The sequence below is a fragment of the Onychostoma macrolepis genome, chromosome 09, assembly GCF_012432095.1.
Source record: "Onychostoma macrolepis isolate SWU-2019 chromosome 09, ASM1243209v1, whole genome shotgun sequence".
Taxonomy (NCBI): domain Eukaryota; kingdom Metazoa; phylum Chordata; class Actinopteri; order Cypriniformes; family Cyprinidae; genus Onychostoma; species Onychostoma macrolepis.
In genome coordinates this window covers 29,085,147-29,103,762 of record NC_081163.1, presented here as the reverse complement: position 1 = coordinate 29,103,762, position 18,616 = coordinate 29,085,147, and the positions used below count along the sequence as shown (strand labels likewise).

At 36.4% G+C, this 18,616-nt stretch overlaps 1 protein-coding gene across 1 annotated transcript in view; it reads left to right on the top strand.

Moving 5' to 3' along the window:
* mycbp2 (MYC binding protein 2) overlaps window positions 1-18,616 on the top strand; it is a 106,500-nt gene that overhangs the window by 35,655 nt on the left and 52,229 nt on the right. The window contains 17 exon segments of the mRNA XM_058787949.1: window positions 534-692; window positions 953-1,157; window positions 2,308-2,453; window positions 3,128-3,238; window positions 5,592-5,696; window positions 10,139-10,258; window positions 10,422-10,503; window positions 11,446-11,563; window positions 11,678-11,882; window positions 11,975-12,128; window positions 12,300-12,472; window positions 14,280-14,405; window positions 14,679-14,806; window positions 14,901-14,992; window positions 17,867-18,001; window positions 18,094-18,177; window positions 18,268-18,364. Coding sequence (XP_058643932.1) covers window positions 534-692; window positions 953-1,157; window positions 2,308-2,453; window positions 3,128-3,238; window positions 5,592-5,696; window positions 10,139-10,258; window positions 10,422-10,503; window positions 11,446-11,563; window positions 11,678-11,882; window positions 11,975-12,128; window positions 12,300-12,472; window positions 14,280-14,405; window positions 14,679-14,806; window positions 14,901-14,992; window positions 17,867-18,001; window positions 18,094-18,177; window positions 18,268-18,364 — 2,240 coding nt within the window.

Genomic DNA, 18,616 nt, shown 5'->3' with positions numbered 1-18,616 from the left:
TGCTGCACAACAGAGGATACGGTTTAAAAATTAAGAAAATGTGATATTTCTTAAAGTTTAATAATTGTATATTTTTACTTGAGTACATTCTACTTTACAATAGTAATGTATTTATGTCACAGTCTCTTTAAGTTAAACCAAACTTTTTTTTTCCATTTTATGACTGATTCCATGTTTCTGTCAGAGTTTTCCACATCGCCAAAATTATTTGGCCCTACTTTTATCAGCAAGTATATGTAATAACAGACACAAAATGTACTGATAAGTTTGCCTACTATCTGATTGTGCGTCATCTCTGACTGTACAGAATTGTAATCAGTTTGATTTCATGTGTATACAATTTGCACATTTGAAAATTTACTTTGTACTTAATTGTTCTGAAAAATGAATAAGCTGTGATTGGTGATTACTCCAAAATGAAGTTTCATCAGGTCATTCACTAAGTATCTTTTCTCCTGCCAGCTGCTTCTTTTAAACTATTATGGGAGAATGATTGTAATGATTAATTTGTTTCCCTCCTCTCATCATCACAGGTCAGGTGGCAGATCTGAAGGGACACTTTGTAACTCAGGTAGCCATGGGAAAAGCTCACACCTGTGTCCTGACCAAGAGCGGAGAGGTGTGGACATTTGGAGTGAACAACAAGGGCCAGTGTGGCCGAGACACTGGAGCTATGAGCCAGGCAGGGAAGGGTGAGGACTTTTCACACTAAACATGAAAATTATACATTAGCAAAAGCCCTGAATATTCCTGACCATCTTCATGAAATTACACCAAATAGAGTGAGTGATAGGTCATTTTTCCTGATCTTATGTGGTGCTTCTTTCACAAAACTATAAAAGGGAAAAGGTTATTATTACAGTTGATTCTGACATGCTATGATTATTCACAGACTGTGTGGTCAGCTGCATTTGAAAGGGTGTTTGTGATAGTTGATGTTCTCCTGCCATAGCGTTTGGAGTGGAGAACATGGCCACCGCAATGGACGAGGACTTGGAGGACGAGCTGGATGAGAAGGAGGAGAAATCTATGATGTGTCAGCCAGGCATGCACAAGTGGAAGCTGGACCAGTGTATGGTGTGCACCGTGTGTGGAGACTGCACCGGGTACGGAGCCAGCTGTGTGAGCAGCGGCCGACCTGACAGAGTGCCAGGAGGGTGAGAGAAACCAAACCTCACACACACACACACACACACACACACGCACAAACAGAGTGATGATTACACACAGCACCAGACATATTTACACAGATCACAATTATCCAGCTATTGACAATATTCAGAATAAGAATTTGACATGAAAACAGTATTTTTTTTTGTGACCCACATAAAGTAACGTAATGTGGTTGAAGTGAGAGCAAGTAAAAAGAACTGAACTCTTGCTCTTGAAAAGACATTAGCTCATTATTTTAAGAAATAGTTTACCAAAAAATGAAAATTTACTCACCCTTAGGCCATCTGAGATGTAGAAGAGTTTTTTTAATCTGAACAGATTTGGAGAAATGTATCATTATCACCAGTGGATCCTCTGCTGTGAATGGGTGCAGTCCAAACAGCTGATAAAAACATCACAATAATTCACAAGTCACCAACACAACTCCAGTTCATCGATTTACATCCTGTGAAGTGAAAAGCTGTTTGTAAGAAACAAATTCATTTTTAAGATTTTTTATTTTATTTTTTTTTAACTTCAAACCATTGCTACCAGCTAAAATATAGAGAGTCCTCTATCAATAATATTGCTTTCTCCAGTGAAAAAGTCATCTTGTCTGTATCAGGAGAGAAATATGCACAGTTCAAGCACAGTTTACAAGCAAAAACGGTTCCTAACAAATATGTCTGTTCATTTTAATGTGAGACGGCAACAGGTGATGGACTTTTTTACTGGAGAAGTTTTATTATGGGATATGGACTGATGTTCTCTCCAGAAGCGACTGTTTAAAATTAAAACATCCTAGTGATGGGTTTATTACAAACATGAATCTTTTCAGTCTTTTAAGTCATTAATTGATGGTATGGAGTGGTGTGGATTATTGTGATGTTTTTATCAGCTAAATCTAAATCAGTTCATACTATTCCTTTAAACCCAAAGACGACATGCTTCTTATTTAGACTGAGCGGAGGCTGGATAAGAAAAAAAACAACTAATTATAAAAAGTAGAAAAACACTGAAAAATGTGCTTAAGTGCTGTAATGAGAGTAGTAGTTATTTGTTACTTTCGAAATGTATTCTATATATCAAGTCACTGCTGCAGTTCGTTGCATCAATGTTAGTCCTTATCCATTTATTTGTGTCTGTCCTCTGCAGGATTTGTGGCTGCGGCTCTGGTGAGTCGGGCTGTTCGTCATGTGGCTGCTGTAAGGCTTGTGCCAGAGAGCTGGATGGTCAGGAGGCCAGACAGAGAGGAATCTTTGATGCTGTAAAGGAAATGATACCGCTGGACCTGCTGTTAGGTACTGAGGTCTCATCCAGTCATATTCAGTACAGTTTCATATCCATCAAATCACATCTCTTTCCTTTCTGCGGGCCACGTTCATCTCATATGTTCAACCATACTGTCTTCGCGCATGAAATATTCAGCTTAGGAAGGGGTGGAATGAAAATTCAACAATAACTCTTTGAACAAACAACATTTTAAAAATATAATACAATAACCATGAGGAAAAAATTAAAATTGAATGATGATGATAATAATATTATTATACTTTATATTATATATAAATATATTTAATATATAAACATAGCATATTTTTCTTAAATATATACATGCATGTGTTTGTATTTATATATAAATAAATTAATAAATATATATATATATATATATAATATTTGCATTGCAGCATTCATAAAAACAAAATTAGCCAATCTCTAATTTGTACTGTCATGTGTGGTGTACAGTTATACTGCCCAGTCCTAATGCAGATCATCGGTCACTGGCTGTTTGGCAGTGTCATCTCTGTATATTTGCTTAGTGAAGCAGCACTGTGTGTGTTTTGTTGGGATCATCTCTCTGCTCTTGTCTCTCACTATCTTGCATTGCATCTCATGCTCATCATTCACCTGCCTGTGTTGTTTCTCATTTGTCTCCTCCGTTGGCCCCACCTGTGCTGGACCTCTGTTATTTTAGCTGTGCCTGTCCCTCCTCCCCCAGGCGTCAATATAGAGGAGCACACCCAGATTCGACAGGAGGAGAAAAGACAGCGCATCAACCGCCGGCACCGGCTGGAAGAGGGCCGAGGTATGATGCCAACATGACCAGACCCCACAGTAAACTCAAACATTCTACACGTGTGACACTCAAATATGCTACTGCATTGATGCAGTTCTTTTAATCTTCAAAGTAATTTACTATGTAAAGCCAGAGCTGGGTGATATATCAAATTTTGCAATATATTTAAGTTATTTTTGCAACTGATATTCACTACTGATTAAAGTGCCCCTATTATGGATTTTTGAAAATGACCTTTCATGCAGTGTGTAACACAGCTCTAAGTGAATGAAAACATCCTGCTAAGTTTTAAATCTGAAAGTGCACCGTGTATAAAGTTATTGTCTCTCAAAAGAAAGAGTCGTCTCTGAATCATTGAAACGAGTCGTTTTTAAAACGAATCCCAAGCTGTTTCATTAGCATATTGCCCGCCCACTTGTTGGGTCTTTTCGCGTTGGTCCGAATGAAAATGCAAATTCATTCTTTGCCACTAGGGCCACGTTCACACAGCAGCAGAATATGGTTATCAATCCTGTATTTGAGTCCTTAATACGGTTACGTTCACACACAGTTCGGTTATTTACGGGCTTGACAACCGCATTCTGTAACCGAATTCACACCCTTAAATTTTCAGGACTCACAACCGCATTCTCAGAACACACGCTCTGAGTGAACGGAACAGGACTGGACAACTAGTTGTCTGTCACGTCATACAGTGCGAGAGAGAGCTGCTCTGCTGCACAAACGCCGTGTGTTTGTGTGTTACGTGTTTTCGTGGTGGTGGTTGAGGAGAGACCCCCCCCCCACATGATTGTAAAGCGCTTTGGGTGTATTGCAATACACAATAAAAGCGCTATATAAATGCCTCATTCATTCATTCATTCATTCATTCATTCATTCATTCATTCATGTGTGATTTCGGTAACTTACAGTGACGGAGAAATGAGCTGTGTGTCATCTGAAAGTTTTAGATCCTGTCAGTTTTCCACCGGAGCCGCTCCCGTCAGTTTTGTGTTCTGCGAGACTCAAATGCTCTGTTCCACCCAAATTTAAAAGCTGCTGTCGGTTAATGAAGATTTGACGGAAGAACTCGTGGCTCGATTGGACTCTTGTCCAGTTTCATGGACGTCGCCATCTTTGATTTTACTTTGGCCACTGTCGCTATGGTTACTTGGAAGGAGTACGGGCTTGACTTGCCTTGCACGTTCATACAGACAGCATTCTAAACACAACTGTAAGCTTCTGTGTGAACGGGACGTTTCGAGAGACACACCTGTAAAGAAAATGCGGTTGTCAATCCCAAAAACTGACAGTGTGAACGTAGCCTAGGTGCTGCTTTTAAATAAAAAAAAAAACAGTAAAATAGCGGTTTCCCCGGTAATGGCTGTACACAAAGCAGCACTGCACTCACAAATGCTGCTTTATCAGGCTTTACAGGCATGATGAAATGAAAATGAGACCGATCGGACCAATCACTGCAGATTAGTGTCACACAATCTTACTGGCTCCAAACCCTTAAATGGTAGTATAAAATCAAGCAAGATCATGAATATTGAACTTCAGTAGCAAAAAAGGCGTTGGAGTTTTCACGAATTAGCTTCAACAGTCTGTTGTAGTAAACTGGTTGAAAATTATTTTGAAAATTTAAAATTCAACTATTTATTTGCATCAAGTTTAAATGGAATTCATCATCTGACATGTTTCATGTATTAGAAGTCTTGAAGTAAAAATATATAGATAAGTAAATATTGCTAGTTGATACTATATATTGGTCTCGCTGATGTTTGTGTGTCTTGCTTATTTTAATAATATTTTTTTAAACTGTATTTTAGTATTTCACAGTTTACTACTTGCCAACAATAGCTATTTAGATAAAACAATTTTTTAAATATCTCCCTTTTTATTTTATTTGTTTATTTATATTTAAGTTTTTAGGTATGTCACCCAGCTCTAATATTATAATTTTTTTTAACAACAAAAAATTTTTTTGCACCATAATATGACACGAGAATTTGGTAGACAGGCCATTGCATATATTACTTATTTTTCCCCCAGAAACATCTAATCATAATCCATTCTCCAGTTCTCTCATTTACAAACATGATTATGAGCACATCATACATTTTCCATAAAATTTTCCTCTGGGTTCAAAGATGGAGTATTATTACCTACTCGATAATTCTCCAAAGCGGCCTGATCATCCAAACTTTCAGCGTTACCTTCTACTTCACATGTGCTTGTTTCCTCTGGGAGTGGGTTGCTTGTGGATATTCCCTTCATGCTTGTGTTCTCATTATATACCATGTGTTATATACCATGTTTTATTTTCCATTTGTGAGATGCTTTGCCCCATGCATGTGAAAGTTTCTCTTTCCCCTCATAGGCCCCCTTGTTTTCCCTGGTCCCCTTTTTATGAACCAGCGTGAGCAGGTGCTAGCCAGACTAAGACCCCTTCAGGCCTTTAAGCTAATGCGGGAGAGACTCAAAGGTACTGCGGTCTTCACTACAGACTCCACCTGGAGCCCCATAATGCCCCTCTCTCTCCCTTCCTTCAACAAACTCTACTCTGCTGCCTCTTCCAGCTTTCTCTGGACACAGTAGCGTCTCTCTATATCTGCATTTCTTCCTCTGTCTCTCTGGTGAAAGAAAAAAAAACAAAATTTTACTACCTCTATTCTCTTCTAGCATAATAGTCAATTGGCCATATGTTGTATGTTGTGCTCAGTGTGTTTGTTAAACAATTAGACCCAGCTGTCAGGTGGAAAATATCACTATTAAACCAAACACGGCTCTTCTTTCTGAAGTGTAGCAGGCCTAGAGAATTGTCATGTCGTGTTAATTGCAAAAAAAAAAAAAAATTATAAAAAAGCAGTGACCAAATGTGGTGTCTTTGCTTAAAATAGCAAATTGCATCTTAGTCTGACTTTTAAGTTATCATTTTGAGTCAAGATTAGTTTTTCACAAGGGCTTAAAATAAATCCTAGTGCATGGCCAAAATAAATAGAACATTATGCCTTGTAGTTATTTTAAGAAACATTGAAATAATAGCCATGCTGAATCTCCATCTGAATGTGTCTTAATATTTGGCCAAAGCAACCAATCCAGTATCTGGGTCAATATCAGAGATTTTCTTTATTATTATTAAAGAAATAGTTCACCTAAAGATTGTCATTGTCCATGTCGTTCCAAACCCATTTGCTGTTATTATATTAGTTCATATTGTGTTTTCTTGTTTTGTCTGAGAAAATGGGGATTTTTGAATAGCATCTCTTTTAATGCATCTCATGAACAGCCGTTCATAGTAGGATTGTTATGAAATCAGATTTTCACTACACTGTTGTTGCCAAATAATTGGCAATAACGATATTATGGCGATATAAAAATAATTATGCTATCAGTTAAATTCATCTTCAGCTTTCTCTTTTATAGCGAATTAATCACACTGTAAATACAAGTGTAGTGTACAAAAAGGACTTACTGTTGATCAGTGTAACACTCCCGTCTTTTTTATGGAATCCAAAAACTTCTTTTGGGTTCAGGAAGAGTGTCTTGCTTTCATCTGTCATCACAGCATGATTTTGTGTGGCAGTAGTAGCTACATGCTGCGTCGCAGCCGACTTCTTTTTTTCTATTTTATGACGAGTGGAAAGCAGTGTTATGATGCAATATCGCTGCCTACCACGTTGTAGTGTGAATCTATGACTTAGGATTATTAAGCGTATTATCATACGTGTAGAATTAACATGATATCAATATTTAATATTACGATTTTTGCCAATAATACTGGTCTATTGTGACACCCCTAGTTCATAGTGATCACAACTATCAAACTCCAAAAATGACAAAAAAGACTCCTATTTTCCATCTTCTCCCATTATAGTTATTGAATATCATAATCCATTCAGTATAAACCACATAATGTTGCCTGCAAGAACCAGTGTAGGTTTGCTTTTAAACTTGAACGCAAATAAAAAAAAGTTGAATTAACAACAAATATTATTAGCTGTCAGTCAATATTAGTGAATTATCAACGATTAATTAAAGATTATTACAAATTATTAATTAATTAATTAATTATTATTGATTTTATTATTTAATTATTATTAGTGCTGGGCGGTATACCGGTTCATACCGAATACCGGTGTTTATTTTTCTTGATATAAATTTTTTAAATACCGCAATACCGGTGTTATTTAAATAACGTTCGGAACGCGACACACTGTTTGAGAGGGGTCTCTTTTCACTGTTGCATTGTGGCGAGGACACCGCTGTATGTGTTACTAAGCGTGTTCTGAAGCTGTAGAACTAGTAGAACGTGATGATGACACAGAAGAACTCATCCACAATATCCACCGCGCGCTGCCATCAGCTCCCGCGTCTCACACATAGGAGTGTGACTTTAGCACTATATTTAGCAACTTTCAGACCCTTTTAGCGGCTTTTTTTCCATAGAATATACAAACTAACAAACCTAGCGAATTTTTTGGATAAACCTTAGCTATGGTTCAGTTGGAAGAAGTGGCCAGTGCTGCCTCGCGACCGCGAGATCTGACACTTCCGGCGCAGTGTCGCGTCTCTCTGCGTCTGTTCTGTGCAGCGAGCGGCTGAGAAGCACCGCATTCATTTGGCCGTACCGCGACTGTTTGGAATTATAAATATGAGCATAGTTCGTCAGTTAATATTATGCACTTTTTTGTTTGTTTACTCAGAAGCAGGCAGTGCACTGCATGAGACAAAAAAGTAATATAGCTTAAACCACCGCATAGCCGCTCTTTAGTGTAACGCTAGATGCATATGGATTTTATCAGATGATGTCGCGATTATAAATGATAGTGACTCCTGGTTAACATGTATTAATGAGTCGTGTTTAGTCACTATTTAGTGTGGAATTTTTCTACATTTTCTCATCATGACAGTAAAATAGGGCATTCTAAGTCAATCTACTGCAGTTTTTCCTCTCTCAATCAGTAGAAAATGTGGTTAACACCTGGTCATGCATGAAAAAAATAAATACCGTCATATACCGTGAAACCGGTATAATTTTGAAAAATACCGTGATATAAATTTTTGGTCATACCGCCCAGCACTAATTATTATTATCTTTAAATGATTAAAGATTAATTAAAATGACATCATATGTGACCCTGGACCACAAAACCAGTCATAAGTGTAAATTTTTCGAATAAATAAGCTTTCCATTGATGTATGGTTTGTTAGGATCTGACAATATTTGGCCGAGATACAACTATTTGAAAATCTGAGGGTGCAAAAAATACTGAGAAAATTGCCTTTACAATTGTCTAAATCAAGTTCTTAGCTATGCATATTACTGATCAAAAAATAAGTTTTGATACATTTACGGTAGGAAATTTACAAAGTATCTTCATGGAACATGATCTTTACTTAATATCCTAATGATTTTTGGCATAAAAGAAAAATGGATAATTTTGAACCATACAATGTATTTTTGGCTATTGCTACAAATATACCCCAGCGACTTAAGACTGGTTTTGTGGTCCAGGGTCACATATAGGTTTTGGAATGACATAAAACAGAAATTCCATGTTTGGGAATTTCTATTCCTATACTATTCCTTTCTACTACTAACCATTATTTTAAGGGCATTTTCTTAAGCTATTCAGCACAAAGTCCGTTAATGTAAAATATAATTATGTGGTAAACCACATTTACCTCTGCACCAGTGAATACAGATACCTGTTGGTAGGGGTGTGCGATATATATCATCTGCGATTAATATCGTAATTGTTGTTTTAACGATGTGCAATTTGACATTATCGAGTATTTTGCAAAAACCAAACAAAACACCTACGGAGTGCACGCATACATTACGTGATGAAGTGGGTTAAAAAGTGCACGTGTGCATTTAGAGTGTGTTTTTTCACTGCATTATTCAGTCTATTAAAATGCATTAAAATGATCACAAAATTCAAGATATGGGGGCAGAAAAAATCACACGAAGAGTGCTTGGTTTCATTTGTTTGGTAACAGCCTAAATGTTGTCTTATTCTAATTGACTAATTAAATGTAACAGTTTGACTCAAAAAATGCACACTTTTAGAAAGAAAATGGCTTTATTAAAGGTAAAATTGCCCATAAAAGGTAAAAATCAATTTAAACTTATATGAAAAGATTTATTTCTATCACTGATGTGAACTGACCACACAGAATATGAAGAATATCAGAAACTGCTGCTGTCCACGGTAGTCCGATACCAGCACAATAACACACTCTGCAAAATATCGTCTAATCGAAAAAATCCCATAAAATAGAGAGATCAATTGTCCCTAAACCCGTCAATATATATATATATTTCATAATATTCTATCAGAAATGAACTATGAAGATATTTTAAATATGTGGGGCATTTTTTTGTGGCATTTTTGTGCTGAGTCCTGGATTTGTGACCCTGGTCTAAATGTAACACTATGTTCTGTTGTAAAAAATGTATTATATGTGTATATTTTTGCATGCAGGGACACAGATCTGCACTTATTTTTACACTGTGTCGTGGCACATTTACTGATCTACACTATTTTAATCAGTGTGGAGTGAAAGGAGCCCACTTTTTTTCCGTTCCTTTGTTGGATTTGTGCCTCCAATCAATGCCAAATCTCTTTTATTAACCCTTGATTGAGAGAGTTTAAGGTTGTATACAATCACTACTTCCCACTCAGTTTATCTTCTCTCCTTTGCTCTGTTCTCCTTTGCTCTGTCCACACATGCCAATATTTCATTTCTTCTCTGTTTTTCTCCTTTCCTCTGAGGCACCAGATCATTTCTCTTCCCAGGTCGTTAACAGTCCCCAGCTTCACTCGCTGCCTTTAGACATCCATCTCGTCTCTCGCTGTCCTTGTCTGCCCTTTAACGCCCATCCGTCCGCCCAGGCTCACGCTCTGTTCTGTGTTACAGATGGCAGCAGTGAACGCGGGGACAAAGATGCCAGTAAGATCACTACATATCCTCCCGGGGCCGTACGCTTCGACTGTGAGCTGCGAGCCGTGCAGGTCAGCTGCGGTTTCCACCACTCCGGTGAGTCAGGATCACATCTGACCTTGATCATGTGACAGGAGGCCATTGTTCATGTTCCTCATCATTACTTTGGGTCAATATTTGATGTTCCTGTTTTTTTGATATGCCAAGTATGAATTGAAGTCATGTGTCCATTTGTAATGGTAAACCTGTTTTTTGGCAGTGGTGTTAATGGAGAATGGAGATGTTTACACCTTTGGGTATGGACAGCATGGACAACTTGGACATGGAGATGTTAATTCTAGGTAATGAGGGTTTAAAGGGAATGCAGTTATCTAAGTTTGTAGTGATAACAGTTGTCAATCTCCAAAAATTACAATCAGCCTAAAAGTATCATAAAAATAGCCCAGAACTCTGTCTCTCTATGCATGCGGGATAATTAATTAATAACAAATAAATGCAATTTTCTTTTAATTATATATTGTAATTATTTTTTAAATGTTTATTTAAATTATTTATATTAATTATTTTAATTATTTAATTGTATTGATTGAATGTATTTTTGTAATTTATCTAATTATTTATTTTAAATATCTATGTAGTAATATCTATCTTTTTATATTAATAAATGTAATTATTTAATTGTTTCATTTCAATTTAATTGTATTTATGTTATGTATTTATATATTTATCTATTTTACTTATATAATTTTGAATGTTTATTTTATATTGTAAAGTTATTCATTTAGTTTTTTTAAATAGGTATTTATTTAATTTAAATGTAGTTTAGTTTTTAATTGTTTATTTTTATTTATGTACTTTATTTTAATATTTTATTATTTTATTTTAAGTAATTGTATTTATTTAATGTATTTATATATTTTATGTATACAATTATTTTAAATAAAATATATTTTTCTAATTTTTTTTTTGTTCATTTTTAATTGTTTAAATTGTTTATGTATTTATTTATTTGTTTATTTTGTATATTTATAGTTATGTGTTTTATGTAGTAATTTTAAATATTTATTTGTTGGTTTTATATTTTTATATTTCTTTATACAAAATTATTTATTGAATTTATTCTAAATATTTAAATTGTAGTTATTTAAATTAATTATTTTTTATTTTAATGATTTACTTTTTAATCTTTAATTTTATCAAATTTAAATTGATAGCAAACGAACTATAACAACTTAAAAAAGAAACGTAACTTATGCTACTTTGATTTTTGTCCAAACACACAGGGGGTCTCCCACTCTGGTGCAAGCTCTGCCCGGCCCCAGTACTCAGGTGACGGCAGGCAGTAACCACACTGCAGTGCTTCTCATGGATGGACAGGTCTTCACCTTTGGGAGTTTCTCAGTAAGTTAGCTGTTTCCCCCTGAAACTTCTCTCGTCAGTCATGTTTAGATTTTCTCCATCCATTTCTCTCCATATGTTAGTTTCCTGAAGATATATCTCATGTTGTCTCAACAGAAAGGGCAGTTAGGACGGCCCATCCTAGACATGCCCTACTGGAACGCCAAGCCCTCTCAGATGCCCAACATTGGCGCCAAGTACGGTCGAAAAGCCACGTGGATCGGGGCCAGCGGTGATCAAACCTTCCTTAGAATCGATGAGGCACTAATCAACTCCCACATCCTGGCCACCTCTGAGATTTTCGCCAGCAAACACATCATCGGTATGCTCTCTCCCTGTTGTGGTTTAAAAAGCCTATGCGTTGTGTCTCCCGTTAAAGCCGTTGACTGTTTCCTCCCATTCTGGTCTCTCTAGGTTTGGTTCCAACATCGGTATCTGAGCCTCCTCCCTTCAAATGCCTACTGATCAACAAACTGGACGGGAGCTGCCGCACCTTCAATGACTCAGAGCAGGAGGATCTCCAGGGTTTCGGCCTCTGTTTGGACCCTGTCTATGATGTCATCTGGAGGTGAGGCTCATCTGGAGTCAGCTGACTCATAATAATGCCATTACGATCATGTCACCAACATCTGTTCTGCAGACAATAAATCACAATTTATAGAAAAAATATTGGTAAAAAATCTCTAACATTGACCCATACTATATCTTCTCACTTCAAGCCATCTTGTTCTTCTTCCAGGTTCCTACCTGCCACGCGTGAGATGTGCTGCTATAACGCGGTGATAGCAGATGCCCGTGTGCCCACTGCCTCGGACATCCAGGCCCTCTGCAGCATCCTGAGTCCTGAGCTGGCTCTGCCCTCGGGCTCCCACGCCACCACCACCCGTTCCCACGGAGCGCTGCACATCCTGGGTACGACAGCAAGCATGTCACTGCCGCTCACTCTAGCTCAGCTTTACTACTGTTTAATGTGCAGTTCACAGCACTCTCCTGTTGAGCATGATCTCAAAACCTGTCAGGAATGAAGTCACATGATGGTAGGACATTCAAAGCAGCTGTACAGAGAGGAAATGGTGCTGGTTGACTGGCATTGTCTAAGAAAAATTGACAGTCTTTGAGCTTTGTCTGTCAAATCAAATTTCCCTGTATCTTTTGAGAATAAGATAATTTTACTGTGGAAACACAGTGTAACTTTCAGAACTGCTTCTCCAGTTAAAAAAAGCAGCTCCCTCTCAGTTTTGTAGCTTACTACGTTTACACATCAGCCACGCCTGTTTACTCACAAATTTGGCTCATCCAGTCACAGTGAAGTAATTCAGAGGAATTAGCTATTATTCTAACGCTGAACAGAATGATGATTGAAAAAGAGTAAATTATGGTTAAATCAGCCAAACCTTTACTATTTCTGACTGTGTGTAGGACCTACTGCTCTGCAGATTCTTCAGATCCTTAAGGTTGGAATACACTACACGACTTTTGCCCAGATTTTTCTCGAATTTACAGTCCGGAGAAGTCGACACTAGTTTCCGAAAGTCAGAGCCAGTCTGCAGATGTTGCTTGATTGGAGTTGCCAGATCACAAAAAGTCATGTAATGTATGATGGGAACAGACTCTGTATGATTCTGTCCAGTCGGAGGAGATCAAATGTTTGATATTTTGAGCTGATTTTGGAGCACATACTGTTTTCATGTGTTATGAATCTTCTAGCAACTAGGTCTGTTCAGATCTGTTCAGATTTGAAAAGTTCTGTAGTGCATTCCAGCCCATAAGCATTACAAATCAATGGCTTAAAGGGATAGTTCACCCAAAATGAAAATTCTGTCATTAATTACTCACCCTCATGTCGTTCCAAACCCGTAAGACCTTTGTTTATCTTCAGAACACAAATTTAGATATATAGAGATACCCTCCATAGACAGCAACACAACTACCACATTCAAGACCCAGAAAGGTAGTAAGGACATCATTAAAATAGTCCATGTGTCATCAAAGACTGACACGAAAGAGAAGAATTGTTGAATAAAGTTGTTATTTTTGTTTTTTTTGTGCACAAAAAGTATTCTCGTAGCTTGAACCACTGATGTCACATGGACTATTTTAACGATGTCCTTACTACCTTTCTGGGTCTTGAACGTGGTAGTTGCATTGCTGTCTAATATGCAGGGTTGCGTAGACCACATGGAATTTAATTTGTGCTCATGAGGGTGAGTAATTAATGACAGAATTTGGGTGTTTTTGGGTGAACTAACCCTTTAAGTAAACTATTGTAATGAGTTGAAGTATTATAATTAATAAACAATTACATTATTTAAAATTATTATTATAATATTTAATTATTGTAATTAATATAATGAATTATAATACATTTTTAATTGTTTTAGTTATATAATGAGCAGCAAAAAGTATGTATTTTCAACAAGATCTTGCTTTGTAAAAAGCCTGTTATTAGAGGATCGAGTATTTTAAAAACTATATTATACTTATAAACTATAGAACAGCGCAAACTGTCGTTTGTGAAGGCAAAATAGCAGATTTTAACTTGAACCGTTTAATTCCAAGGGTAATAGCAAAAGTGCTCATCAGAATAAACTATATTATGATCATTATGATGCAAAAAGGAATGTAATGAAAATTTATAAGTATAGAGTATAATAAAAAAAAAACACATTGGAGTCTTAAGTTGTAGTGTGTGAGTTGTTCTGTTTGGTTGTGTGTGCAGGTTGTCTCGACACACTGGCTGTGATGCAGGAGCTGAAGATGGGCGTGGCCAGTGCTGAGGAAGAGACTCAGGCTGTGATGAAGGTCTACTCTAAAGAGGACTACAGCGTGGTCAACCGCTTTGAGAGTGAGTTCATGAGGAATCATACAGCTGCTACATCACCAAATACTATTTTAGACTGTTAAGGAGCAATTAACATACAGCAACTTGACATCTTCCAGCAACATGAGCGGTACATACAATGTGTGATTTAGATATTCAAAAGCTACGTTAATAAGTAGGAACATCTATTACGATCGAAAATAGCACCACTCGGCAACCTCCAGCAATAAAAGTTTACTAAATTTAGTACAGTTTTTAGTCAGGTTGCATTTGTTTGATTGTGTTGTTTTTTTCTAGGTCACGGAGGAGGCTGGGGTTACTCTGCCCACTCGGTGGAGGCCATCCGCTTCTGCGCCGATGCTGACATCTTGTTAGGAGGATTGGGTCTTTTTGGTGGCCGAGGGGAGTACACTGCAAAAATCAAGGTCAGGTGCTATCTAAGTGTCTGCTTAGCCCACTTAATTCTCACGAGTTTGATGAACTTGGGTTTGTGATTGAGAGCTGTGATTGTGTGTGCAGCTGTTTGAGCTGGGGCCAGATGGAGGAGACCATGAGACTGATGGAGACCTGCTGGCCGAGACAGATGTTCTAGCATATGACTGTGCTGCTCGGTAAGGCTGTACATATCAGTACCATCCAAAAATATATCACTTCATTTCAGCGCTATATCTAGAGGATAATTGATACATAATTGCTATAATTATGTGTATATACATAAGCCAACGGGCGCTATCTCTCTCTCTCTCTCTCTCTCTATATATATATATATATATATATATATATATATATATATATATATATATATATATATATATATATATATATATATATATATATATATATATATATATAGTAATCAGTGTTAATTTCGACGAACCTTTTTCTGTGACTAAGACGAGACGCTGACGAGCTAAAACTAATATCTGATAATAAAAACTATGACGAAATTTATGCAGAGTCTTCATTTACAAGACGAGACGGGACTAAAATGTTATTTGAGGACTACCGGACATTCAAAATACATCCTATAGGCTAAGTTAACTGTCTTGTCTTTCAAAATGTGTGTCTCTGTCATTGGATTACAACGGGATGAGGGGCGTTTGTATCTAGTCTCAGTATGGCAGCCGCAGTGGACGGATAGGCTATCAAAACGCGAACTAGCCGAAGGGTTAGGGATAGGGCGACCAGATGTCCCGTTTTTCCCAGGAGTCACAATTTGTTGTCGATTTAACTTAAAGTTAGTGAAGGCGTGATAGGCGGAATCACGCTGATAGAAGTGCTCTTTCTCGCGCACGCTCCACTTCTTCAGTCTTATACAGTGCGCGATCAGTTCTCAGCGCTCAAATACACACACAGCAGTCCTGTGTCTATCGTGTAGAATCAGAGTATCTCACATAAATACAGTCAGTTATGGCTTAAGTGAGCGTAAAAAGGTGGGTGAATGTGTCAGTATTACATGCATGCCTTCCGTCTTAAAGGGACAGCATTCCTAATTATCCGTGTCATAATGTTAACCAACAAAAGATGTTGAATAAATGTATACTTAATCAAAGCTACTGTATCTGAAAAATTAGTTTCATTTGTATCTCTACCAAAAAATGTAAATTTATTCTAATCCAAATTCAGTCCTTGATTCAAATTTCTCATAAGCTTAATTGATTTGGTCTAAAGTGAGAAGAATTTATTCCTATTTTTGTTTGAATACTACATATAAAATAGCTACCAAAATAAATGTTGTTAACTGCACTTTGACTAAAAGTTGACAAAAATACAATAACTTTTCGTCGACTAAAACTATGAAAGACTCAAATGACTAAAATGTTACTAAGACTATTAAGCATTTTCGTCTCAAGATAAAGACTAAGGGTGAATCCCATTTCTCTGTCTTACCCCTTCCCCTTAGTTTTGCGCGTTCACGTGAGAGTAAGGGCTATCCCAATTCTCGTTTTAATCGAGGGGTAGGGCTAAGGGGAAGGGGTAGATACCCCTTAAAACCAAGCATTTTCGCGAGCTTACTTGAAACCGAGGGGTACCCAGAACACACTGCGCAACCGGCAACAATCAAGTATTTTCGGCTTAAATAATTTATTTAAAAATTACTTAGTAGTCTTGTTTTGTGCTCTAGACAGTCCTGTACATATATATTTGCAACCATGTTCTTAATTGAAACGTTTTTAAAAAATCGCTAGTTTGCGACGCTAACGTTACATTGCTGATTTGCACAACAGTCCCGCAGACTAGCCTTGAATGAACTCCATGCATGTCTACAGTTTTAACAAGTTTGTAAAACGATCCAAAGTTCGTAATCAACACTTGTCGGCTCTGGTGACGTAGCAGCCAGCTAGCGACGGTGTATGATGACGTAACCGTAACCAAGTGGTGTCTCATTTCATAGGGGTATGTTTTCACCCCTAGCGCTTACCACTCGGTTTCGAGGGACAAGGGCTAGGGGTAAGACGTAGGGGAAGGGGTAAGACAGAGAAATGGGATTCACCCTAAGACTAAATCAAAATGCCTGCCAAAATTAACAATTAAATAATAAATTAATATATATATATATATATATATATATATATATATATATATATATATATATATAATTTATTATTTAATTGTTAATTTTATATATATATATATATATATATATATATATATATATATATATATATATATATATATATATATACACACTATTATAGTGTATTTTATATATATATATATATATATATATATATATTCTGAATTTCACTTTTGTTATATTGTTTTTATGTTTTAGTAATTTTGCAATGTACTTTTGTCATTGTTATTAGTTTGTTTTTTTTGTTTAATTTCAGTTTAAAGTGGGCAAATATAAGTGTTATTTTAATAATATTTATATATTGTTATAAAAATAGTACATTTAATTTTATTGCACCTTTTCATAGCTCAAGGCTGCTTTACATTTAAGATGCATAATAAATACTGTTAATAAATGAGTATAATGAATACTGTTGTTTCTATAATACATGGATATAACAGTATTTATTAATATTTTGAATCAGGTTTATTTTATATTTTCATTTTATTACTTTGTTTTAGTAATTTTAGAATGTGCTTTTGTCATTTGTATTAGTTTTTGATTAAAAAATATCAATTTATCTTTTAAAATATTTATTTTTTAAATAATTTTAGTATTTCAACTTCAATGTATTTTATTTCAGTTAGTTTCCAGGGCATCCTTGCTAGTTTTAAATGTAATCTCTTTTTATTTTGTAGTATTTTATATATATATATATATTCTGTTCAAAATGAAGGTATATTTTATGGTAACACTTTTTTTTTTTTTTCCCATGTGTATTCGTGAAGCATATGAGCTGCATCTGTTGTTAGTGAACATGAAAAGAACTGACTTCTTACACATGTTAAAAATCACCAAAACACCAGCTGATTAAAAGACTGGCTCGTAAAGACTGATGTAATTGTGAGGTTTTGTTTGGCGTGTGCAGGGAGAAGTATGCTATGATGTTCGATGAGCCTGTGCTGCTGCAGTTGGGCTGGTGGTATGTGGCGTGGGCTCGTGTGTCTGGACCCAGCAGTGACTGTGGCTCCCACGGCCAGGCCACCATCACCACTGATGACGGGTACAAACACACGTGTTACTGTGATTATGTGATCATTACAGCATGATAACTCTGTAAAGATGATAATTATCGTCATGAACTCTCTCCTGCAGTGTGGTCTTTCAGTTCAAGAGCTCGAAGAAATCAAACAACGGTACTGATGTGAACGCTGGACAAATACCTCAGCTGCTGTACAGGTACATGGGGACTTTCAGTTCTGTACTCGTTACATTGGCGTATCAGGAGGATGCTTTCTTTCACATGCCCGTTTTGTTCTGGTTTTCCAGGTTGCCCTCTAATGATGGTAACGCATCCAAAGGAAAGCAGCAGACCAGTGAGCCTGTGCACATCCTCAAGCGTTCTTTCGCTAGGACCGTGTCTGTGGTATGTGTATAAAAACACACTGAGTGCTTATGGGTCTATAATGTGAAGCTTAATGATTTTTAAAGATCTAATAATTTCCTTAAAATTCAATACAGTTCATATGAAAATACAGGGTACGGGGAATAAAAAATAAATACATACAATTTATATATTTATACAATATATAAATACAAATATAGAACCAGGTGAATGAATTAAAATTGTTTAATATTTTGTGTGATGTTTTGAACTTAAGTATCTTAAGTGGTGTAA